The 25,744-nt window shown below is 39.2% G+C and overlaps 1 protein-coding gene across 2 annotated transcripts in view; it reads right to left on the bottom strand.

Moving 5' to 3' along the window:
* Nucleotides 1-93: 93 nt before the first annotated feature.
* LOC113053638 (collagen alpha-2(IV) chain-like) overlaps nt 94-25,744 on the bottom strand; it is an 83,442-nt gene continuing 57,791 nt past the window's right edge. Inside the window, exons 5-48 of one of the 2 annotated variants that reach the window (XM_026218811.1) lie at nt 24,167-24,301; nt 23,743-23,787; nt 23,340-23,456; nt 23,104-23,172; nt 20,199-20,234; nt 20,035-20,088; nt 19,186-19,221; nt 19,002-19,043; nt 18,841-18,909; nt 18,694-18,738; nt 18,320-18,373; nt 18,178-18,213; nt 18,051-18,095; nt 17,912-17,954; nt 16,974-17,084; nt 15,350-15,496; nt 12,925-12,996; nt 12,505-12,653; nt 11,626-11,698; nt 11,435-11,541; nt 11,141-11,324; nt 10,746-10,787; nt 10,353-10,427; nt 10,152-10,250; nt 9,829-10,050; nt 9,142-9,303; nt 7,770-7,940; nt 7,401-7,544; nt 6,886-7,017; nt 6,429-6,610; nt 6,246-6,309; nt 6,062-6,136; nt 5,843-5,950; nt 5,637-5,744; nt 5,400-5,471; nt 5,077-5,202; nt 4,857-4,973; nt 4,459-4,620; nt 4,085-4,183; nt 3,521-3,667; nt 3,303-3,419; nt 2,926-3,117; nt 1,702-1,988; nt 94-1,624 (exon numbers count right to left, since the gene is read on the bottom strand). In XM_026218811.1, coding sequence (XP_026074596.1) covers nt 1,370-1,624; nt 1,702-1,988; nt 2,926-3,117; nt 3,303-3,419; nt 3,521-3,667; nt 4,085-4,183; nt 4,459-4,620; nt 4,857-4,973; nt 5,077-5,202; nt 5,400-5,471; nt 5,637-5,744; nt 5,843-5,950; nt 6,062-6,136; nt 6,246-6,309; nt 6,429-6,610; nt 6,886-7,017; nt 7,401-7,544; nt 7,770-7,940; nt 9,142-9,303; nt 9,829-10,050; nt 10,152-10,250; nt 10,353-10,427; nt 10,746-10,787; nt 11,141-11,324; nt 11,435-11,541; nt 11,626-11,698; nt 12,505-12,653; nt 12,925-12,996; nt 15,350-15,496; nt 16,974-17,084; nt 17,912-17,954; nt 18,051-18,095; nt 18,178-18,213; nt 18,320-18,373; nt 18,694-18,738; nt 18,841-18,909; nt 19,002-19,043; nt 19,186-19,221; nt 20,035-20,088; nt 20,199-20,234; nt 23,104-23,172; nt 23,340-23,456; nt 23,743-23,787; nt 24,167-24,301 — 4,827 coding nt within the window. In that variant the 3' untranslated portion in view covers nt 94-1,369. The remainder of the gene's footprint in view (nt 1,625-1,701; nt 1,989-2,925; nt 3,118-3,302; nt 3,420-3,520; nt 3,668-4,084; nt 4,184-4,458; nt 4,621-4,856; nt 4,974-5,076; nt 5,203-5,399; nt 5,472-5,636; nt 5,745-5,842; nt 5,951-6,061; nt 6,137-6,245; nt 6,310-6,428; nt 6,611-6,885; nt 7,018-7,400; nt 7,545-7,769; nt 7,941-9,141; nt 9,304-9,828; nt 10,051-10,151; nt 10,251-10,352; nt 10,428-10,745; nt 10,788-11,140; nt 11,325-11,434; nt 11,542-11,625; nt 11,699-12,504; nt 12,654-12,924; nt 12,997-15,349; nt 15,497-16,973; nt 17,085-17,911; nt 17,955-18,050; nt 18,096-18,177; nt 18,214-18,319; nt 18,374-18,693; nt 18,739-18,840; nt 18,910-19,001; nt 19,044-19,185; nt 19,222-20,034; nt 20,089-20,198; nt 20,235-23,103; nt 23,173-23,339; nt 23,457-23,742; nt 23,788-24,166; nt 24,302-25,744) is intronic. The other variant, XM_026218812.1, reaches the window with a different exon arrangement.

A 25,744-nucleotide genomic window follows, 5' to 3' on the forward strand; every position in this document is an offset into this window, starting at 1 on the left:
GAAAAACTGAGCCCAAAACTTTAGAACAGTAATGTGTGAGTTAGAGTTCATACGTTACTTTCTATGATTGTTCAGATGAGAGAAACACGAATATAACAAACAAAAAGCATTTATTGTTCCTCTATTCCATAACACTGCAATTCAAAATCAAGGACTTCAAACATTCTACATAATTACAATTAAAGTACATTTGTTAAAAAAGCAGTGGCATGCTTTCAATGCAGAAAGTGTTATAAATTATAACCTTTTTTTGGTTCTCTTTACTGATGTCAAATACACGTGAGTGGTTTATAATGATTGAGCAGTGTGCACTGAAAATGGGCAAATCTGCTCAAAATACAACAGAGCTGGAAGACGATTAGGGCACCCACATTTGTTTAATCATTAGATATAGACTCTGTTTACCAAAAATATAGTCTGGCTGTGCATGTAAAAGCGGGACAAAGACTAAACTTGAGTTTTCTCAAGATCTGAACGTGTCCTGTAAACCTCCGAGAAAATTAGTGCAATTGGTGAAACCAAGAAAGGGTTTATCTCAAACGAACTAGAATCCAAAGCCTCGTGACTGGATAAAACTCTACTAGAAATCTTCAAGTCTCAGAGTTTAAGACCTTTAGGAAATAAAAACACTCAATGAACACACTACTCTTGTGTTTCCATGAGATAAATACTGTCGTGCCATTGTATGAGTTTGCCAACATTATGGGAATGTTACTTTTGAATTCTGAAACTAGTAATATTACTAGAATAATGGTTTTCATGACTTTGAGAGAACCGTGCAAGAACATTCCCTGTTTGCTGGGTAGAAGTGATGTGCTATTCTGCACTATGGGGAAATACAAAGTTTGCTATTTGCATTTAGCGTAAAAAGATACTGCCATTAAAAATAATGGAGCTTGATTTGAAGAAGAACCGGTTCTTGATTTCCAGCCCTCCATTCACATAGTGACGCTACAAAGCACACAAGGGCAAAGAAGCATGGGATTCTTTGGTTCAGCTGTATGATTTCGATAATATTATTTCAGGTCTAATAATGCTGAGGTAATAAGTTAGAAATGAAACACCATTTCATATATATATGAAAGTAAATAATGCAGAGAAATCTCATAGCTATATGCTTTCATGCATCTCTGGCTTCGCTTCTCATTACGCACATGTACATATTTTCAGTCATTAGGCACACAGTAGCGCTGAAGAGGGAATCTGAGGCCGTCATATGTGTTATATTAAATCCATTAAGACATTTCAAAAGCCTAACTCGCGACGCTTGACATACAATGGACATTTGGAACGAAGTATCTGCGTGGGTCGCTCTGCTGGTGTTAACTGTAATGCTGCTGCAATAGTCTGAAAGGTCATAGGTCACAGCTCACAGGTTCTTCATACACACTTGGCAGCGGCTGATGCGTGACCGGAGCTGACCGGCTTTCAGTGTCTCAGAGGAAGGGGAACTCTGGAAGGTCTGATCGATAGACGTCAACCAGAAGCTTTGCTTGTTGGCGAAGTAGTGGCACGTCCCCTTGGCCCCGTTACACTCGATGAAGGGAGTGGTGCGGAAATCTTCTAGACAGGAGCCCGGAGACACCAGAGACTGACCGCCACCTTCATCTCCAGCTGCCGTGTGCTGCGAGGGAGGGTCAGGATCAGTTACAGCACTATTGAAAGAAGGGGAAGGGGAACATTTTAGAAACTAAGTCTCACCATAAGGAAGGAGTAGCCAATCCAGAGACTTCTCCAGCCTGCTGGGCAATGTGGGATTTCCATATCTTGACTGTGTATGGCGATGGCCACCGATGGAGCTTCACACACCGAGCAGCGGCTGATGTATGGTTTTATTTCGGCCTCCTCCACGGGCATCATGGGAATTGGTGCGGTGGTGGACAGCCAGTAGGATTTGTCATTGCGGCTGGCATAGTAGCATACGTCTCCAGGATTGCAGTACAGGAAGGGCATGGTGTTAAAACGGGGGAGACAGGAGCCGGCTAGACCTGGACGACAAAACAGACACCCGTGAGGCCTTTTCAGAGAATCACAAAGTACAGTTAAATTAAAATTAAATATATGCATTTAGTAGACGCTTTTATCCAAAGCGACTTACAGTGCATTCAGGCTATTAATTTTGACCTATCATGTGTTTTCCGGGAATCGAACCCCAACCGCTTGATAACGCAATGCTCTACCACTTGAGCTACAGGAACACTTATATAACAGTTTAACAGTTATTGATGTAAATATAATTACTGAACATAAGTCAGTAAGTAATACTTTTATTCAGCAAGAAAGCATAAACGGATCAAAAGTGATGGTAAAAGTATACAGTACAATTGATAAAAACGTATAATGTTACAAAAATATTATTATTACTAATATTATTATAATATTACACAGCACAACGGTTTTCACCATTGATAATAATAATAAATGTTTCTTGAGCATCATATCTACATATCAGAATGATTTGTAATGCTGCTGAAAATTCTGCTTTAGAATTTATTCTAAATTGTAATAATAATTTGCAATGTTTTCACTTTATGTTGGTGAACATTAGAGACGTCATTCAAAAACATTTAAAAAAATACATAAACATTTTAATGGGTAGTATAAATTAGATGGTACAGTATAATAAGAAAATGAATTACTTGGAAAGCATTGTAAAACAAGATTTACATTCATAAACAAGTTTGCAGTTGACCAGAGATGGGAGAAACAAATCTTCTTGAATCTTAAATCAGCTGTGCTTGAACCATCTGCTAGTTAAACTGAGGTTACTTATGATTATATATTAGTTTTTGTGTTCATACTAAAAGAGTATTTTTTATTTTTTATATGTTGTTTGATCTAAAGTTGTACAAATAATGGTGGTGTCAGACAGACAATGACTGCACATCTTGTGACTGATTTCATTATTTTGTCAGTGGCACTCACCCAGGTCTTGGTTGTGGGCCTTCTCCTGTCCCTCAAAGTACAGAAGACTGTAACCATCCCATAATTTGGACATACCCACAGGGCACATGGGGATGTTCTCAGACTGACTGTGTTTCACCAGCAGGTAGCCAACATTAACACTGCGGCCGGGCGTTCCAATAGGACCGGGTAAACCAGGGCTCCCTCGGGTCCCTACCAATTGAGATGCATTATCAACATGTCATTCATGTGAGAAAAAAACATTTACATGAAATTGCCAAAATTATTTAAAAAGGAAAAGATCACATGGCCCTTCTTGTTGTCCAGTCATCTACAATTGTTAATCCACGTATTTATCCCAGAATCCTCATTCATTTTTACACAAACACACCATTTACCTTCTTCGCCTTGTAGACCATAGTGGCCCATTTGTCCAGGTTCTCCACGGAAGCCTGGATTTCCTGGTATTCCAGGGAGACCTGGCATGCCTTTTTCTCCATTTGGACCCAAAACACCTGTAAACAGATAATAGCCACTTATACAATGATACTGGATCACAGATACAGCAGAGAAGAAGAAGCTTACACAACATATTCATGGCTTTAAATGATCCCACCTGGATCACCAGGAAGCCCAGCTAGGCCTGGGTTTCCACGCCGTCCCTGTGGTCCTTGAATACCCATTGGGCCAGGTGGTCCTCTCTCCCCTTGTAGTTTCTGTGGAACTGGTGGAAGTCCTTTAGCACCAGGAACGCCAGGAAAACCTTAAGCAACAAGGAAGAGAGAAAGGTTAAGATGCGGTCAAACTTAATGCAAAATTATTTTAGACACTGCAACAAATGGTTCTGGCACCAATTCTGATCTGAAGAAATGAGAAATGCGTAATGTTCAATACAGTCTAGATCGAGATTGCAGCCAACACATTTAGATCTGCTGGTCAAGCATAACCACAAAACCAAAAAAACTAATACAGGTCAGGAAAAGTATTTTTAATAATCAAAATTTATAATCACAATTTGAGATATATTAACGAAAACCATGCAGTAGAGCTATTCGTGCTTATTAAGCTGAGATAGGAAATTGACATTATTTTATTATAAAAACAATGACACATATTTAAGATTGAAAATATGTTGTACTCAGGATTAAAAGGGTCATGCTGACAAATCATTCCACCTCACCTGGGGGTCCAGTGTCTCCTTTGGGTCCCACAGGGCCCCTGTCACCTGTAAAACCATGCCTTCCTGGATATCCCATCATTCCTGTTTCTCCTTTTTCACCTTGAAATAAAAGAAAGCATCCCTGCATGATTAAAGGTCTTTTTCAGTTAAGGCTCATGCTGGAACAAAGTGAGCAATCCAAACACTGTTCATCTCATATCATTTTCACGGGAGGAGGATCCCACCTTCTGTCACATTTAACACATTCTGCTTTAGTTTCTCATTTCATTTGAGAAGGTGCATGATTTGAACTGTCTTGACATGATGACTAATGGTCTTCCGTTTTGATTTTGCCAATGCAATGAGATTTGCCAATATCATATTTCACCATCTACCTTTTCTTCCCGACACTCCAGGTTCCCCTGACGGTCCTTTTTCTCCCCAGTCCCCCTGGACTCCTTTTTCTCCAGTCAATCCGACATTACCTGGATTTCCATTCTCTCCTTTTGCTCCGAATGGAGATGGGTCACCTGGGATCCCTCTGGGACCAGGAGAACCTAAATTATGACAGCAATGGGTTTTGGACAAGATGGCATGTTCTCAAAATGAATTTTCAAGAAAGATTAAGAAATAAGAGGCACTATATATTTACTTTGCTAAATAATATTTAAAATATTTGGTAATAAACAGGACAAATGAGAGCCAAAGTCCATCTATGTAGTCCATTTCCTCATACTGTCTCTAGTACTCATTTATAGTGTTTATTATAAATATATAGTAATGAACCCTTCACCTGGATGTCCTTTTGGGCCTGGAAAGCCATAGTCACCTCGCACTCCTTTTATATCAGAGAATCCTTGAGGACCCTGAGGACCCGGTACACCAGGATGCCCAGATTCACCCTTATTACCTGTAAACACAGCAGTTTCAGTGTAGAATAATGCATAGCTGCATCAGATGCACAGTGCACAAATCTCCAGTTTTAGATTATGTGGTTTGCTATTTTGAGTTACCTGGCTCTCCAGTGAAACCCTTGAATCCCACCCCTCCGGGGACACCAGCTTCTGTGCTGGGGATGCCGGTCTCTCCTCTCTCTCCTTTTGCTCCGGGCTCACCAGAAGGACCCCAGTTGTCAGAACCTTGCAGGAGGCGAAACATACCAAAGATGACATTTCTGCTTATACACAATATTTGCTTTACACAACGAACTAACAAATTCTAAATAATAATAGTAATAAGTACAAAAAGTGTTCTAAACTGACAAGCATGCCATGTTTTATTCATAAGAGAAGACAACAACGTGTATAATGTGATGATTCCTACGCTCTAGAGATACCTGGAGCACCCTTGATCCCCTTTTGACCTTTCAGGCCATTCAATCCAAAAATGCCTTTAAGACCAGGAAATCCTAGAGGAAATATGAGCCAGCCAACATTATAAATATATATCGATCTAAACAATGTTTTGCATATCAAGTGACTTGACAATAAAAATACATTAAAATAAATTTTTGCTTTTTAAAATGCATAGTTATGTTGCCGTTTCATTAAATATGATGATTAGAACTACAGACCTTTTTGTCCTGGTTGGCCTTGGGTCCCAGGGGTTCCTGCTTGTCCAGGCACACCAGACCAGCCCTTCTGACCCTGGGTTCCTGGGAAACCTTGTAGGCCATCAGAACCTGATGAAAAATTTGATCCAGTCAAAAACTTTTTTTTTTTTCTTTCTTTATTTTGCACAAACAATTAAATCAAAGGATAATGATCAAGACTCTTTAACCTGGCGGTCCAACTTTTCCAGGTTCTCCTGGATAGCCTTTCATCCCTTCAATGCCATCGAAACCAGGACTTCCTCTGTCTCCAGACTGACCTGTGAGTCCCTTTTCACCTAACCAATGTGCATTAAATCCTCATTCAAGAAGCGGTTCAATAATTGCAACAGTAAAAGACCTATTTTTTTTTTGTATTTGATGCACTATATGATATAGAAATTCCTTACCTAAAGGTCCAGGAAACCCAGTTTCTCCTCTCAGTCCAATTGATCCAGGAAGACTGATGGTAGGACCCAGGTCACCTTAAATAAAAGATCCTTACATAAACCTTTTTGGCAGTTTATTTAAAGAGTATAAGAACGTCACACATTAAGTATAGCATGGCCATTTCCGAGGATTATTTATGAGCACCTTTTATTCCCTTGATTCCAGATTCTCCAATCCGTCCGTAAGCTCCAGACGTGCCCTTGTCACCCTGCGATGACAAAAAAGGCACAACATTCGAAACATTTGAACAGGACACCATATACAAGGAGATTCTGTGCATTGTTTCTATAAATGGTTTTCTGAGAGAGATGGAGCTCGTTTTCATACCGGGCGTCCAGGCAATCCAGGAAAACCCTCGATTCCACGAATTCCTGAAAGCCCTGGCATTCCCTTAGGCCCTGGAAGTCCTTTTACTCCGGGAAGACCTCGAGTACCTTTTGTTTCACTGGGCTCACCTGGATGTCCATCTTTACCCTCCTCTCCTGGAACACCTGGTAGACCTTTTGTACCTGGCCAAAGGCAAGTTGACAGAAAAGATATAGGTGTCTATCTGAAAGGAATTGCTTTGTTCTATTCACATTAGCAAAGTTCTTGTGATTCCACACTGACCAAATGCAGAAATATAAATAATTGGCATATGAACAAATTGTGATTAACATGGCAATTGTACTGTATGCACCAAAAATATAAGGCATCCACTACAGTCTCTCATAGCTTCTGTAGTTCATATGAAGTATGTTACTCTTCGTGCTCTTGAGTAGTAAATGAATATGAATGGACTCACCTCTGGGACCAGTGAAGCCAGGATCTCCCATTTTTCCGTGGTCACCTTTAGCTCCCTTCATGACCTCTCTCATATGTGGTGGTATAATTATGATTGGCTTTTCACCTGGAGGTCCCATCAACCCTCTCTCACCTTCAGAGCAAGCATTGACAAGACATTCAAAACCCACCAAGAATACAGTATGCAGAAGACTACAATGATGACAATTACTATATTAAAGATGTCATATCACCAGAAACAATTTCCTCCATAGTACAAGCTCCTAAATACTAGTTGCAAGTAATGTCAGCACATTTCAACACACATTGTTTTACAAATTTGTTACAAAAGAAAGGAATATTACATGATTTTTTTTTTTTTTACAGAACAGAACATGGTAATGGTATACTAAATTATGGCATTATTAACTGTATATGTAGACCATGTAAGCAGGGAAAACCGTATGATATGACCATGATACCATTAGATTACATATTGTGTACGTACACACATAGAGAATCATGCTCTTTATTTACCTTTTTCACCTGGAAGGCCAGGAGGTCCTTTTGCACCTTGTCTTCCTGGATCACCTTTTGCTCCTTTCTGTCCCGAAAAGCCCTTCAGACCTGTCTCACCAGGCCTTCCAGGGAAACCCGTCATGCCCTGACCACCTTTGGAACCTTTATTGTTAAGAAACATTGCAGCACTCAATTAATTCAATTTATCATTTTTAGTTTAAGCACCATCAATTATCAAGATATTTCTCAATCAATATTTCAATGATCAATATTTCAAAATATATGCTAATTGCAAACATTTTGTTATGCATAATAAAGACTGCCAATTATCAACTGAATATAACATATCAACATAACATATCAAATGAAGAAGAAAAGGCAACTTACCTTTTAACCCTGGAAAACCACCTAAACCAAATGCCCCCTGTTGTCCTGGATCTCCTGGGGGCCCGACATTTCCTGTAAGACCCGCATTTCCTGGTTCTCCAGTGACACCCTTTACTCCTCTGGGCCCAGGAAGGCCTGGGTCTCCCTGAACTCCCCTTTCTCCACTTGGACCTACAGAGACCCAGTGTATTTGAGCATTGGTCAGAAGTAAAAGGTTTCGCTTCATTCCGCTGAAATCAAATATAATGTATAATATGCACTAAAAAGCTTGGACACACTTGACTGAAGTTATGTTTCTGAACCTAAAGACCATAGGATCCGTGAAATTCCTTACAAATCAAAACAATGTAATCATTTATATGGTAGAGTTGGACCAGAGAGTGAAGGGAAATCAATCAATAGGGGCCTTCACAATGCTTTCATAGTTCCTATAACTGTCACGGTAGGAAATCCATTGTTTCCTCCGTGTCATGTTTTGTGTTTGTATTTGTACTCCCGTAGTCTCCATGTGCTCGTTTGAGTTATTGTTGTCACCTGTGCGTTGATTGTCTCGCTCCAGCTGATCCTCATCTCCAATCAGCTACATATACTCACTCATCTCTCCGTCTGTTGTCAGATCCTCATTCATGTCTCCGCTTCCTAGTTGGATTACCGTCTCCCGTGTTCGTGTGCTGGATTGTGTTCGTGTGCTGGATTGTGTTCGTGTGCTGGATTGTGTTCGTGTGCTGGATTGTGTTCGTGTGCTGGATTGTGTTCGTGTGCTGGATTGTGTTCGTGTTGTCGTCTTCGTGTGAGTGTTCCGGTCTGTTCCTGGTTTCATCCATCGACCGCCTTCACATTCACCACCGACTTCACCATCCAGCACTTCTCACGCCACCGTAGACCTTCTCTCACCATTGCCAACATTCTGGACTCTATTATCAATAAACTTCTTCTGATTGCCTGCATTTGCTTCCTCCTCTTTTACGAGCCGTCACAATAACTACTGGAGAAGTACCTGTTTTTTGACGTGTTCACACTGCAGGAACTGAGAGTGAGTTCAGCTATAGGAACACCCTTTTGAGGGACTAAATAAGCTCCTGTTTCTGAGTTGGGTCTAACCCAGCACAATAGGAACTACCAGTGATGAAAAGCTATGTGAGCACAGTCTACACATACTTACTCCCCAAAAAAAAAAAAAAAATCTATGAACATGGAAAACAGTGACAGATGGACACAAATATGGGACCTCTATGATGCCAACTTCCTATAACTGAGCTCCTATAACCACCCAGTAAAAAAGACCCTAATATGAGTTTAATACACTGGGCGATTATCCGTTTTCTTTTTTTTTCTTCTTTTTTTAATTAACCTAGGTTTTAAGCATCAGTACCTGGTTCTCCAGTTTTTCCAGCTGGTCCGGGTGGTCCTACTTGACCAGGCTGCCCAGGAAAGCCAAATGTTCCTGGCGGTCCAGGTCTTCCTGTCTCTCCTAGAAAACCTTGAGGGCCACTTTCACCCTTAAGGCCAATCATTCCCGGCATTCCCTCCATACCTGTGTGACATTGCATCCTTCAGTGACTATAAAGAACAACCGGTTGATCTTAATCAAAAGCACGGCTCAGACTTCTGGGATGGAGATACAAAAGTTTCATATAACCAGCATACAAAGATGCATGTGGTGGCATAAATGTGTTTATGTAGGATTCACAGTCACAGGAAAAACAAACAAACTTTTTTTTTATCATGACTACAATATTTAAAATGTAAGACTAAAATTGAACATGGAACATTACTCTATCCACAAAAAATACATGCAAATCATCTACTATTACTACTTCTACTACTACTTATAATAAATCATACTTTTTATTTGTTTTACTGATATTCTCAAAATATAAAAAAATTATGTCCTTAATATGCAATAGGAAGAAACAGAAGAACAAATGTTTGCCAAGACAAACTTTAAAAGTTAGCTTGGCAAAGCCTTGACTGAAAGTTTGAAATAGTCTTACTTAGTTTGATCGCTACAGCTTCAGCATATGTCCATCATTACGGGTTTGACAGGTGGGTTTCTCACCCGGGTGTCCTTGAGGTCCTGGGTCTCCTGGGGGACCAATGACACCCCTCTGTCCTGGTAGTCCTGGGTCTCCAGGGGCTCCAGAAGATGCTCCTAAAACTTCACCATGCTCACCCTTCTGCCCTGGAGCACCGTCCAAACCTAGTTTACCAGAAAGACCTGGAGTTCCTTCCACACCTTTGGAGCCAGGATTTCCCATGTCACCCCGAGGTCCAACAAAACCTATGTGGTTAAAAACAAAAGATCAGAGCTGAGAAAAGGAGACAGACAAAGGTAAACATGAGAATGATTCAATAAAAACACACAGGCCTCCTAATGCTTACCTCCTGGCCCAGGCGGGCCTCCTCTTCCTGGTTCACCTTTCTCTCCTTTGGCCCCAGGTTCTCCAGAAAGACCTTGTATGCCTTTAGAACCTTGCAGTCCTAGAACATAATGGAAATGAATTAATTATTAGAATTATTATTTTTAGAAATTATTATTATTATTTTTTTAGTTGTGAAAACGTACAATAACACATCCATTACCAGGAAATCCAGTGAATCCTGGAAGTCCAGGCTTCCCTATCTCTCCAGGTGGCCCGGGATCTCCAATACATTCCACTATAATAAAGATTAATATGATGGACAGCACAAAAACACAAGTTTTAAATATTGCATTAAAAAATCACTCTTGATCTTAAATTTTGTTGGGTATGGAGCAAAATTAATTTACACAGACTAGAACCAGAAATCTGAAAGTATAGAGCTCACAAATAATAATAATATTAATAGACATGATACCTAATCAGAGTTACTTGCAATGATAATCTAATTAATCTGATGACTTGATTAATAATGCTAAAGTGTGTTAATTGGTGAGCATACATGGTGGAATGAATGCTATGTGGTGAAGCACTGAGACAGAAGAGAAATCTCTACCTGGAATATGCCACTGATTTCCTCCTTGTGGGCTGCATTCTCCTGTAAGATAAAACATAGGATATAGATATGCATAGAATGGATAAAAGAAAGGTATAAGATTAAGAATTCAGTATATTTAAACAGCAGGGTTATCATTGTTAACTAAAGTTAAAACCATTAAAAACTGTTAGTTGAAATAAAATAAATGATAACTAGTCACCTAGTTGCAAGTTCTCAACTAAAACTAATTAAATTAATAAAAATCGAATTCTTTAAACTGTGCTAAAAGTGACAAAACACTACAAAAATAAAATCAGTGTGAAAACAGAACATATTAACATACAATCATATTGAAAAAAGTAACAAAAACTATGCTAGTATATAAATGAGACTAAAATAACACTGCTACACACCTGGAGCACCAGGTGACCCTCGTTTTCCATCGATACCAGCTTGTCCATCATCTCCAGGAAGACCCCTTGCACCTTTAGTTGCTCCATGAACTTGACCAGGTTGTCCTATCGGACCTATTAGACCTGGAGGACCTGGCCAACCTGGGTATCCCTTCTCTCCAGGTTCACCTACAGGACCTTCTCCCTGAAGGAAGGTAAGCATGCCAAGACTTGCGAATTACAATGCATACTGTTGTTAAAATGCTGGTCTCCTAATTAGTGCTGTTTTTGAATGATCAGGTATGCTAGACTCACAGGAGATCCTTGAAGACCTGGTTCACCATCTTTGCCATTAAATCCAGGCCTTCCTTCCTCTCCTGGGAACCCATTAGCACCTGGATCCCCGGGGTCACCAGGCAGTCCTGTATTTCACAAGTGGAGACAAAATATTGAAGTGTATGTCTACTCTCATGTGTATCTAAACATGTAACGGAAGATTATTACACCTTTCTGTGTAGCGGATCTCAGCTCTCCTTTTCTGCCTTTGGGTCCAGGTATTCCTCTTGCACCAGGGAAACCCTATAAAATGTAAAAATGTAAAAAATTGACATTGCATTTTGCATCGGTGCATACAAAGATGTTCATATCTCATGTGATCTTAAAGGGAGAGTTTCCCACAAAAAATTTAACTGTCATCATTTACTCACTCTTAAGTCATTTCCTTTTTTTTTTTTCTTTTTTTTAAACAAAGTAAGATATTTTGAAATGTGTTTGTACCCAAACAGCTGACTGACTTCCATAGTCTTTTTTTCTATACTATTGAAGTCATCTGTTTGGGTACCAACATACAGGTTACCACTACAAATCATAGAGGTTTGGAACAACTTGAAGGGGAGATGACAGTGTTTTAATTTTTGGGGGAACTATGCTTTAACATGGCATAATATAAAGAGATGTGGTGTACAGGTCCTTCTCAAAAAATTAGCATATTGTGTTAAAAGTTCATTATTTTCCATAATGTAATGATAAAAATTTAACTTTCATATATTTTAGATTCATTGCAGACCAACTGAAATATTTCAGGTCTTTTATTGTTTTAATACTGATTATTTTGGCATACAGCTCATGAAAACCCCAAATTCCTATCTCAAAAAATTAGCATATCATGAAAAGGTTCTCTAAACGAGCTATTAACCTAATAATCTGAATCAACTAATTAACTCTAAACACCTGCAAAAGATTCCTGAGGCAATATGTTTATTTCAGTTGGTCTGCAATGAATCTAAAATATATGAAAGTTTAATTTTTATCATTACATTATGGAAAATAATGAACTTTTATCACAATATGCTAATTTTTTGAGAAGGACCTGTATGTCTACTTACAGGCACACCATCCACGCCTCTGGGTCCCGGGTCTCCCTGATCACCATGCTGACCCCACTCTCCTACCATGCCAATGTCCCCAGCATCACCAGGAGGACCCGCAGGACCAGGTGTGGATTGTACAGTGCATTCGCACAGACCATGGTCACCTGATCATATAATAAATATCATTATCAGTACAGCAGGAATAGCAAAGACTTACAAATGTCAGGAACAAACCCCTGCTGTGTTTCTAGAGAAGAAAGAAGCATTCTTCATTTTACTCTAAAAACAATTAAGTTTCCCACAAACATTCCCATTGCACAGCATGACATGATCTTGGACATTCATGTCATGTCATGTCAGCAGCAAGGCTATCTTCATAGCATCTTGGACATGCAAATCATCCCAGTAGTTTATTCACATCTGCGCTGATCTTACCCTTTGGTCCCTTTTTTCCTGCATTTCCTGGACGTCCACGTGGTCCTGGTGCTCCTTTGAAGAATTCTTCCACTGTATCAAGACACATAGTCTTATATAAAGTCTTCAGTACGTCTTCATATTATTCAGTATTACCAAAGTCTCTCTTCAAAAATTACAATAAAGGGTTTTGCATTGTTACAAAATATTTCAAATAAATTACTTTCTTTATAAAAATTAGGGCTGGGACTTTAACGCGTTAATTGAGATTAATTAATTACACAAAAAATAACGCGTTAATTAAGATTAATTAGTTACAGAAAAAAAATTCCCGCATTTTTAATAACTTATTTTTGCACCGCGGAACGTTTCTCAATGGATGAGTTTCGGCGGACCGATTATACTGGAGCACCAACTAGCATTCGCCTCGCATATCACTACTGTCTATGATATCACTGCAGCACATCGAGCCTCAAGGATCACCTCAACGCAAAACATATAGCAGCTAGCGTGGACTTTACACTTTATGTTGAACTATTTATTATTTTGTTGGTTCAACTGGCAGTTTATGTTAAACTCTTTATTGTTTTGGCCAAGGTTATTGAGAGTTGGACTTAGTATGTTATGGCCTCTGAAGCAACAGAGAGATGTTTTCTAATAGTCAGTGTTTCCAATGTTCTGAATGTAATTGACAGTATTGTGTTTTACTTAAAAAAACACTTTACAGAAGGTTCCAGCACATATAAGCTTCCTGAATTTCTGAAATGTACTATTTCTAAATTGTTTCTAAATTACACTTAATGGCAAAAATTGCACTGGTCTGCTAGACTTAGTTGAACAAAAATAAACAATATTTTGTTGCTTAAGCTTATGAATTCAGTCATTATTCAATGGTATACTATAAATTCATGTGAAAAAAAAATTACTTCGCACTGTTCTCAGGTCAAATATTTATATGCGATTAAAATGTGATTAATTTCGATTAATTAATTACAAAGCCTCTAATTAAAATATTTAAGGGTTAATTCACCCAAAAATGAAAATGATGTCATTAATGACTTGCCCTCATGTCGTTCCAAACCCGTAAGACCTCCGTTCATCTTCAGAACACAGTGTAAGATATTTTAGACTTAGTCTGAGAGCTTTCAGTCCCTCCATTGAAGCTGTGTGTACGGTCTACTGTCCATGTCCAGAAAGGTAAGAAAAACATCATCAAAGTAGTCCATGTGACATCAGAGGGTCAGTTAGAATTTTTTGAAGCACTGAAATACATTTTGGTCCAAAAATAACAAAAACTATGACTTTAAAAACTACGACTGCAGTGTAGTGATGTCCGTTTCGCGAAACGAATCATCCGATTTAAACGGTTCTTCTTGAACCAATTCACCAAATCGAAATGAATTGTTTGAAATGATTTCAAGCCTTCGGTTTACCCGCGCTCATAAAATTAGCACAGAATCAGTTCAGAATCAATCACCAAAAGAATCAGTTCGGTTCAGATGCTCTGTGTGACGATCTGTTTCACGCTGAATCACACATGCGCAGTATCATCAGCTCCTCGGTTCCCGAATCAGATGCGTCTGACAGAAACGGTTATTGACTCCCCTCGAGAATGAGTCAATCTTCTGTTCGTTATCTGCCTCGGCTCGGTGTTCATCTTCAGTTCTCTCTTCACAGCAGTTCAGTCAGTGTACTGTTTGAGTAAATGAATTACTCCGAGATATTGGTTTGTTTTAATTCAGAGGGAGTGTCAGCCACATTAAAAAAGTTAACAGCTTAAGTCATTTTTTGGATTAATGCGTATTGGAGACACAAACCGTTTAAAACGATTCAGTTGGATTTGGTGAACTGGTTCAAGAAGAACCGGTTACATCGAGTGATTCGTTCACGAACCGGATATCACTAACTGCTTTGTTTTGAACTCTCTCTCACAACAGACACGGAAGAGAAGACAATGCTGTATAAAGTCGTTGTTTTTGCTATTTTTGGACCAAAATGTATTTTCGATGCTTCAAAATATTCTAACTGACCCTCTGATGTCACATGGACTGCTTTGATAATGTTTTTATTACCTTTCTGGTCTGGTCAAGCTAATACCGTACACAGTTTCAATTGAGGGACAGAAAGCTCTCGAACTAAATCTAAAATATCTTGAACAGTGTTCGGAAAATGAACAGAGGTCTTATGGGTTTGGAATGACATGAGGGTGATCATTTTCATTTTTGCTTGAACTAATCCTTTAAGCTGTTCCACTGTTTTCAACAATGCTAATGATAATAATACAAGAAATGTTTCTTGAGCAATGGATCAGCATAATAAATTATTTCTGAAGGATCATGTTTCACTGAAGACTGGAGTAATGATGCTGAAAATTCATATATATACTTTATTAGCATGACATTTAGGAATGGTACCAGGTTTCGTACTAGTCTGAATATTTGCCTACATGATCCCTTGGGTCCGGGTGGTCCTTGAACTCCAGGATTCCCATCAGGGCCAGGTGGACCGGGATGAATGGCAGGATTACCAGGTTCTCCAGCTTCCCCTTTGGCTCCCTTTGGTCCATGTGGTCCCACTGGACCCAACAAATCCACTGTGGATCAGAGAAACAATCATATAAGTGACAGAGTTTGGTCAAAGTAATGTCTAAGCCCCTATGTGATTGAAAATAGTGTTAAATAGTTAATTAAAAATATATATTTTATTGATTTATTTTTAATGCCAATCCTTCTCTTCTCTGTCTACATCATCATTAGGATCTGTCATTCAGAAACATGGCTCTTCATATCACTGCTAAGCTGATGACACACATGTCTATGTCTCATTCCAACCAGATGAACCAACAGTAGCTGTTCACAATGCAGCCTGTCTGATAGACATTAGTGCCTGGATGAAGGACTATCACCTTCAACTTATCCTTGCTAAAACAGAACTGCTTGTGGTTTCAGCAAACCCAGGACTTCATCACAACCTCTCTGTACAGCTAGGTTTGTCAACCATAACTCTTTCCAGGACAGCCAGGAACCATAATATGTTTGCAGATATTTAAGAAACATGCTAAGTTAACATATTTGTTTACCTGAAAAACAATGCTACAGTCAATTATTCTCCTAGCTGTATTTCAGCATCCCGGGTTGCCAGTTGGCGGAAAACAGCATATTTAATTTCATTCATCGTCAAGTGCACTCATTCCTGCTTTTGTTGTCAACCTGGCAACCCGTGTGTGCATCAAGTCTAAGAAGTATTGCTACAACGACCGGATCTTGCAGATCAGCCTCATACAACATTAAGAAGATTAATCAATTCTTATCAGAGCAGGCTACACAACTTCATGTCCAAGCTCTCGTTCTCTCCAGACTGGACTATTGTAATGCCTTCTTTGCAGGCCTTCTGGCATGTACTATCAAGCCTCTGCAACTGATCCAGAAGTCAGAAGTGAGATTGGTCTTCAACAAGCCAAAGAAAGTCTTCATTACACCTCTCTTAATCAGTTCGCTCTGATTCCAATAGCCACTCACAGCAAATTTAAGGTTCTGATCTTTGCCTACAAAACAACCACTGGCTCTGCACCAATATACCTAAATTCACTAGTTTAGACTTGTGCGCCCTCCAGTTCTGCAAGTGAACAACAAATTGTGGTGCCATTCCGAAGAAGCACAAAATCACTCTCAATGACCTTTTCTTGGACTGTTCCCAGCTGGTGGAATAAATAAATTAACATTAATTAATAAAAAATAAATAAAAAACCCTTGCCACTGTATGTGTACTGTGCTAGACTAACTGCGACACTTATATATTGTTGCCCTATCATTGATCTGGTTGCTTCTATTGTTCTCATTTGTAAGTCGCTTTGGATAAAAGTGTCTACTAAATGATTAAGAGTAAATTTTAATGTAAATTTTGGGTTATTCATCTCACAACAGGAATAATAAACAAGCAAAATTTAATTGAATGCAAAGCATGGCAAAGAGCAGCATTACTCATCTGAACTTCTCCTTGTGTCTCCTTAAAGATACCAACATGAGGGTGTATTAATAATAAAAGATTTTCCAGTTTAGATTGAAAAATACCTGGTTGTTGCTCAGAGGGAGGGGGTCCTGGGGGACCCGGCAGTCCTTTAGGACCCTTAGGACCATACTCTCCAATTGGGCCACGCTCTCCCGGAGGTCCTGGAGGACCCACTTTATAAACAAGAGAAACAGACAGAAGCAAAGAAAGAAACATATTGACAAAGTATTGGGAAACCTGACTGTATGTTGAAAGCTAGATTAGAACTATTAAAACAGCATATATTTAGTAAGGGATAATGTACATCCAGCTAGTTGCAGTGTAGAGTAGCACTTGTAGTTTGTCTTTTCTCTGATCACAAATGCAGACATGGCTTTATGTTTGCGCGGTGCGTAAAAAGACAGTATTAGTCATTATAATCAGTAATTATGTCCTCACTGGATGCAACAGATTCCTCGTTTGTAATGGGTTTTATTGGTTTTGTCTCATCGCACTGGGATACGGCATCACAGTATAGTAAGGGTTGTAACATTTCCGTCACACGCTTGAGGTATTCAGTCAGTCATAATGAACTGATAGCTGGCCAATCAGAGCACACCTCGCATTTCAGAACAATGAGCTTTGTAAAAATCTATGCGTTTCTGAAAGGTGGGGCATAGACGAGCAACAATAATGCAAAGTATGTATAAACTAATGTGTTTTTTAACCTTAAACCACATTAACACATTGCATTACACCAAATACACCAAATAAAGTTATTTTTAGTCTTATGGCCCCTTTAAATAATTGTACATAATTTTGAATCGAGTTTTCATATTTTATTAGCTAAACAAATGCAATTCTTCAACCATGAAAAAAATGGTTCCTAGCCAGAATATAGCACCAACTCCAGTTACCTGGATGTGCCTGTGTTATTAGGGATGTCGCGAATCAATCAGAATCAAGTAATCCACTGAACAGTGAATAAACAGGTATAATCTTAACACATTATTTTTAGTACCTCCAAAAGGACCAATCAGCTCTCCGGGTTCTCCTCTATCTCCCTGTTGAATGATATGCATTTAGGTCATACAATTTAGATGCAGAGTGAATATTAAAGTATGACAAGAAATAGCACTAAACCAGAAATGGATTTATACCTTGCGACCATTATTTCCTGGGAAACCCGGAAGTCCATCGTCACCCTGTAGGAATGGAGAGCGATTTTAAGAAATGTCCACAAACAAATCTACAAAACTGTTGGGAAAACTATAAAAAATGATGTACCTTAGATCCTGGCGAGCCATTTAGTCCTGGGTTTCCCTGTAATTAATAAGAATTGGTTAAATATTTTAGACAAAAATTGTGATTTTTTTTAAAGTCTTTGCATAGGGATAATACAGAGATTTCAGCTCTCAATCAATCATACCCGTTGTCCTGGTAACCCTGACACACCAGTCTCTCCTTTTGTAGATAAATATCCCTGAAATTATAATAAAAGCAAATTATCAAGAAGCTGCCAATGTCCCAGTAGGTTCACTCTGTGGCGACCTTGCCAGCTATTTTCAAGTCAGTCTTATCTACTTGAATGAGGAAAGACCATCTGCAAAACTCAGGATTACATTTCAATAATATATTTTAGATGACCAATAAAATCAGACCCAAATTATGTGAAAAAAAACATTTCCATCTATCATACTAAACATTCTATTACACTCTATCAAAAAGGGAGCTAGCTTTTTTTTTAAGGCAAGCTTATTCCAAAAATAAATTTGTGTTAAAAAAGGCTCAAATGCCACCTACCGTATCTCCTTGCTCTCCTTTATAACCTTTCAAGCCTTTTTTACCCTGTCAGAACAAATGAAAGATATGAAAATGATAGTAGAGAGATCATTTGCTTAACTGAGATACAATATTTGTAATATTTTCATAAACTCATTTTCCTCTTGCCTGCCATTCTGTAGGGACTGGACGGGTTTGTGAGAAAGGTCCTGGTGGGCCTGGCTCTCCATTCTCCCCCTGTGGTGAGGATACAGAATCCATGTGGATTAACAGTGCAGATAATAGACCATAATTTTAGTCTGATATAAGACAATAAATATTTGTCTCACCATGTCTCCTTTGACTCCTTTTAACATTTTAGTGCTTTCACCCTGTACAGAGACAACACATCAACATCAAATGGAAGATATTTATTTACCAAAGTGATGTGACACATTAAACACATTGGAATATGCGGTCATAAAACACGAAAGTAAATCTTTCATAAAATTAGGAAAATCATTGTGTTACTACCTTTTGTCCTTTAACACCCTTGATGCCAGTAGGACCCTAAAGAAAGATCCAACAGTAAGAAGAAGTGATGGTTGATTTGGAATAGAGCAAACACTACTTGTATTATAAATAGGGTTGTCATGATTATAACTTTGGCTGTCTAATAATTAAAACATTTAAACGAATTAATTATATGATGTGGCGATTAATAAATACAATTAATTGCACATCAATTTAGTCTGAGAAATTACAGCCCAAAAGTTAATTTAATATCATTATTGTGTAAAAAAACAAATATATCAAATGTATCATATATGTCATAACATTGTTTTCATATGCTTAAAGCTGCAGTAGGTAACTTTTCACACTCTGTTTCACAATATCAAAAATGATAACTATAAATATCAAGTATTTATTTATTTCATGTTTAAAGGCAGGTTTCTTCTCCTGAGTGAAAGTTGTAGAAATTATATTTTTTTTCAATACATGAAAAAGGTTTGTGCTCCCTGATTTTGATGATACACAGTGCAGATGTAAATGATCATAAACCTATAAATAGTAACACCTGTAGAAATGGTAACATCCAAATTTTTAGGGTAAAATTGAAATATTCTGACAGATTGAGTTAGGACTCTACTTTTATTAAAATTAACCACTGTTCATCTATAGTATCAAACAATTAGATTATAATAACCAAAGGAAAAACCATGCATAACACCTCACTGACATAATCAAATCCACAAAAGCTATATCTTAATAACAACCATTACTCCTTTAATACATCTATATGAATAATTTAATAAAAAATTCCAACCCTAATTATAAATAACTTTATTATAACAGTAATTTTATTGTGCATATCTAACTTACCCAAGGACCTTGCAATCCTGGCAGTCCTCTGTACCCTGGGTTACCAGTTGGTCCCTGTAAGAGTGAAATGTAATGTTTTAGAAAACACCTTTTCTCCTTCACCTTTTCATTCCTGATGGGTCAGTTTCTGTAATCACAAGACAACTGATAAAAGTCAAACTTACAATAAATCCTAGAGAACCTGGTGGTCCTGGATCTCCCTATAATACGTCAAAGAATAATGATGCAGTTTTATTTTATAGTTTACCAAATGCATTTATGTAATCTTAAAGGAGCACTCCAAATTATTATTATTATTTTTTAAATAGGCTAATTTTCTAACTCCCCTAGAGTTAAACAGTTGAGATTTACTGTTTTTGAATCCATTCAGCCGATCTCCGGATCTGCTGGTAGCACTGTTAGCATAGCTTATCATAGATACTTGTATCTGATTAAACCATAAGCATCTCGCTCAAAAATGACCAAAGAGTTTCTATATTTTTCCTATTTAAAACTTGATTTTTCTGTAGTTATATCATGTACTAAAACTGACGGAAAATGAAAAGTTGCAATTTTCTAGACTGATATGGCTATGGCCACTAGCGGATGGAATGAGCAGGGCTTACTGACCACCTACCATCAGGGATGGGAACCTCGAGTGCGGTTGCATCTCGCTGCATACGAGGACACCATCGGGCTCGAACGCTTCATTCAACTCTCCATCCGCTTCGCCACCCGTATGCAGTCATGCCTCGAAGAGCACCAGGGTCAGGCGTATTCCAACTCGCCGACCAGAGAGCGTCAGCTCCCCAGAACCATTGAGTGAGCCCATGCTCATCGCCTCTAACCGACTCACTGCTGCTGAACGGCAAAGACGGCTGGCCCAGAATCTATGTCTCTACTGTGCATCTCCAGGGCATATCATCTCCCTATGCCCCGTCCGTCCTCCTCGTCCCATGGTGAATGCCATTCTCCCTTTCGAACGCTGTCAGCCTACCAGGTCCATACAATAACCGGAAAACCATTGAGTCGAAGATGCATTCATCATCGTGTTGGTCTGATAACCCTCCAAACCGGGCTACTTCATAAGGAGGAGATCCATCTGCTGGTTCTGGAGGAATCCACTGCTGACGTCATCCTAGGGCGCCTGTGGTCGGAGCAGCATAACCCAGTTATTTAATGGAAGACGGGTGAAGTCCTGAAGTGGGGCGACTCCTGTTTCCAGGGCTGTATCACTGGATTCCCTGTTCCAGCCAAACTCTCCCCGGAACCTCTACCTGTCTGTACCACATCCATCGAGGGCCCGGTAGAGAAGCAATCCTATCCATTCCAACCTGTTATGCCCCCTTCAGTGATGTATTCTGCCCCAGACGGGCCTTCAAGCTGCCTCCACACCGGCCATGGGATTGTGCCATCGATCCACTTCTGGGTGAAACAGTGCCTAAAGGACGTATCTATCCCCTTTCCATCCCGGAAGAGAAGGCCATGGAGGACTACATCAAGGAGGCACTGGCACAAGGTTACATCCGTCCATCTACCTGCCCTGCTGCATCCAGCTTTTTCTTCATGGAAAAGAAGGATGGAGGCTTGCGGCCCTGCATTGCTTACTGTGCCCTCAACAATTTAACTGTTAAATTCGGTTATCCTCTTCCCCTCGTCCCACCTGCCCTGGAACATCTCCGTGGTGCTACTGTGTTCACCAAGTTGGACCTCTGCAGCACTTACAACCTCATTCAGATACGTGAGGGGGACGAGTGGAAAACTGCTTTCATCATCCATACTGGCCACTATGAGTACTTGGTGATGCCATATGGACTTGTCAACGCCCCCTCCGTATTCCAGGATTTCATACATGAGGTGCTCCGGGAGTTCCTCCACAAGTTCGTCCTCGTCTACATAGATGACATCCTCATTTACTCCCGGAGCTTAGCTGAACATCGTTGCCACGTTGCGGAGGTCCTGCAACGCTTGAGGACCTTCAACCTATACTATAAATGCTCCTTCCATCAGCCCTCAGTGACGGCGTGGTGGACAACTTGAGTACCTAGTGGACTGGGAAGTATACGGTCCAGAGGAACGCTCATGGGTCCCACGCAACGACATCCTGGATCCGAACCTATTAGACTCCAATCACTCCGAAAGACCGGCTCAACGATGAAAGAGGACGTCCACCAAGTCGTCGGGGTCCTCGGCCCTCGGGAGCGGGCCGTGGGGAGGGGGATACTGTAACAGACATGCCCGGTTCCATCACCAACCAATCACAGGGCACTCCCTCACCTAAGTACTAATCACTCCCACCTGCTCCTCATCCACCTGCAATCACCAGCTCACTAAAAAATACCACACACACGCACCCAATCAGAGTCCGGTCGCGTTCGCAACAAGGTCTGACCTGTGTGCTTACTCTAAGGACTAACTATCTCTCTACTTACCTCTCTCCAGCGATCTCCAGAGTCTCCAAGTCTTCATCGTGTGTGTGTCCACTACCTCCAGCGTCTTTACCCTTCACCTACGGATCCCTTCATCACCGCCTCCAGCACCATTGCCTCACCCTACACTACCTGCTCCTCTTCTTGTGCCTCAATAAACTGAGTTTCTTATACTTTCAGCCTCCTCTCCTGGTTATCCGTAACACCATGGGTGCAGCAGGCGGAGTGATATTTACGCAGTGCCTAAAAAAAAGTTCCCAGCAAACTCAGCAAAGTTTCTTCATTATTACGCCAGAATGAAAGTATAGCTCCTAGCCATATCAATATATCTATATATATAGAATATATTCTATATAATATAAATATAGAAATTATTTGGTAATTTTTGAGTTAGATGCTAACGGTCTAATCAGATTCAGTGATCTATGCTAAGATAAGCTAAAAGTAAAACCACCAGACCCGCAGATCGGCTGAATGGATTCGAAAGTGGTAAAACTCAACAATTTAACTCTAGGGCAGTTTGAAAATGAGCCTATTTTCAAAAAAGAAATTGAGTGTTCCTTTAATTTATAGTAAATAAGAAACAACTTCTGGTTCAACCAAAATATTGCCTCTGGTTTCTCGTTCTGTGTTGTCTGGTGAAACTTCTAGTTCCTCTTACCCTGAATCTTTCCATATAAACCCACATATCCAAAGGGTCACCCTTCTCCCCCTTCATTCCTGGCCGACCCTACAGCATATTAAAGTTATAGACAGGCAAGTACACAGAGACAAAAAAAATTGGGAGTGAGTGTGTGAGAAAATATAAGTAGTATGTGTTAAATGGGTTATGTATGTATTATGCATAGATCCTGTGTAATGTCTCAGTAATATACTCTAATAAATGATCGCCCATACTGATATTCCAGGTTCGCCATTATGTCCCGGAATGCCTGGCGTTCCTGTTTCTCCCCTGGTTCCATTACAACCGTCAGCTCCTGGTTTTCCACGAGGCCCAGACGGCCCAGGATGGCCCTGATGATAGATCAGATACAAAGAATTGAGCAGCATATTCTGTTTTACCTTCAGTGAGCCAAATTGGGTGAATCCAATACTAAGGAAAGGTTTGTATGGTATTTGAACTATATTACTGGATGAAAGTATATTCTCATTGATTAGATTTAATAAATGTAAATATTAAATGAACATTGGTGTCTTTTATCATATTTCTGTTGTTGCCATTTTATAAAACTCTGCAGTATGTTGTTCCTAATGACAGCCCTCAATATAATACTGGGGATATAAACAAAATCATACTTACCGGAACACCATCTGCTCCATTAAACCCTGGAACACCTTGCATTCCCTAAAGAAAGCCACAAACACATTAGGATTTCAGTTAATTTAATGTGAAATTTAACTGTTTAACCCACTCTCAGAACTAATCTTTAGTTTGTTTAAAAGACAATGATAAAGTACAATGAGGCTCAATATGTCTAAATGTATAAGAGTCATGTATAATGCCATTGAGACATTGTGTTTACTGAACATTGTTCTTTTACTGAAATATTTCAACTTTTGTGGCTAGACCTTACAAAAACCTCTGAATCTAATCAAATACAGTACTTCACAGTGCTTCAGAGATGCTGGAGATAATGAAAAGGCTTAAACTCCATCTAAACCGATTGTTCTTATGTAAGTTCTTATGTAAATGCAGAAGAGGAGATCAGGACAGAGAGACTCACCACACTTCCTTTTGGACCCATAAGGCCTCCTCTGCCAGGGTCCCCCTTCTCTCCTTTAGGGCCCTGTAGACCAGGGTCTCCCGGTCGCCCATTAGGGCCTCTGGGACCCTGGGGACCAAGGGGTCCAGGCAATCCCTGTAGTTCACATAAAGAAATTTACATATTAGATTAAATGTCTTACCGATTTGAATAAGTAGGTGCATTTACAGTCAGCAATAATCAGGTTTTATAACATATAATACACAAGTTATATGTAACCCTGGACTGCAAAACCAATCTTAAGTCGCTGGGGTATATTTTTAGCAATAGCCAAAAGAAACACTGTATGGGTCAAAATAATAGATTTTTTTTTATGCCAAAAATCATTAGGATATTGAGAAAAGATCATGTTCCATGAAGATATTCTGTAAATTTCCTACTTTAAATATACCAAAACGTATTTTTTTTATTAGTAATATGCATTGCTAAGAACATCATTTGGAAAACTTTAAAGGCGATTTTGTTAGTATTTTGATTTTTTTTGCACCCTCAGATTCCAGATATTCAAATAGCTGTATCCCGACCAAATATTGTTGTGTCCTAACAAACCATACATCAATGGAAAGCTTATTTATTCAGCTTTCATGTGCTGTATAAATCTAAGTTTTGAAAACTGACACTTAAGAGTGGTTTTGTGGTCCATGGTTACATATCATAATGCACATGTGTCAAACAGAGTTTGCCTCCTTCAGCCCCAACACACCTGCCTGGAAGTTTCTAGTAATCCTGAAGACTTTGGATATATCATGCAAAGTTTGCATTTGTTGTATGCATGCAACACCTGAGATAACCTACTACATTTGCTTTACTTTTTAATAGTATGCAATATTTCATGTACACTGCACACTTCTGAGTAGGCACTAAACTAGTACAATTTCATTTCGAACATAATCCAACCATTTTTTTTACATTTCAAAACATAACCACTAGATGGCATACTTTGTTAACAGTTTGTAAAGCTCTATAGCGCCCCCCGGTGCTCTTACCAACGAATTGCATATCTATTTTAACTACAAATTAAATGTTGTTCCTTGACTTGATCTGAACTCATTCATTAACTGAAACATACATCAATCAAACATCTGCCCGATGCACACCTTAAGTCTTCTAACATTACAGAAAAAAGTCATTTGTATATGCTGTAATAGTGATATTAGATGTGTGTTTGGATTCTGCACTCTTATCTAACAATCTGAAATTTTGAGAGACACATTGAAACAAAGTGTGTTTCAGAAGAATGACTGGTTTTTAACCATTCATTTTCTACATGGGTATTAAATCCAAACTGTTAATGTCGGGGAAACAGTGAGTGTTTTTTGAGTGCCATTTAATTATGATTCATTATGTATGTAAGGTTTGTACGCCAAGTCTGAGAAACACGTGTAATGCAATCCAAATGAAGAGCTTTCAAAAAGTGTTGGGGACAAATCCAGCCTTGGCAAAAAGTGTCCGGGACATGTCCCATATGTTCATCTATAAATTACACCTATTCTGACAGATACAGAATAGAGGTCGGTTAACTAAAAACAAAATAGGTGC

This window comes from Carassius auratus, chromosome 34 (assembly GCF_003368295.1).
Source record: "Carassius auratus strain Wakin chromosome 34, ASM336829v1, whole genome shotgun sequence".
Classification (NCBI taxonomy): domain Eukaryota; kingdom Metazoa; phylum Chordata; class Actinopteri; order Cypriniformes; family Cyprinidae; genus Carassius; species Carassius auratus.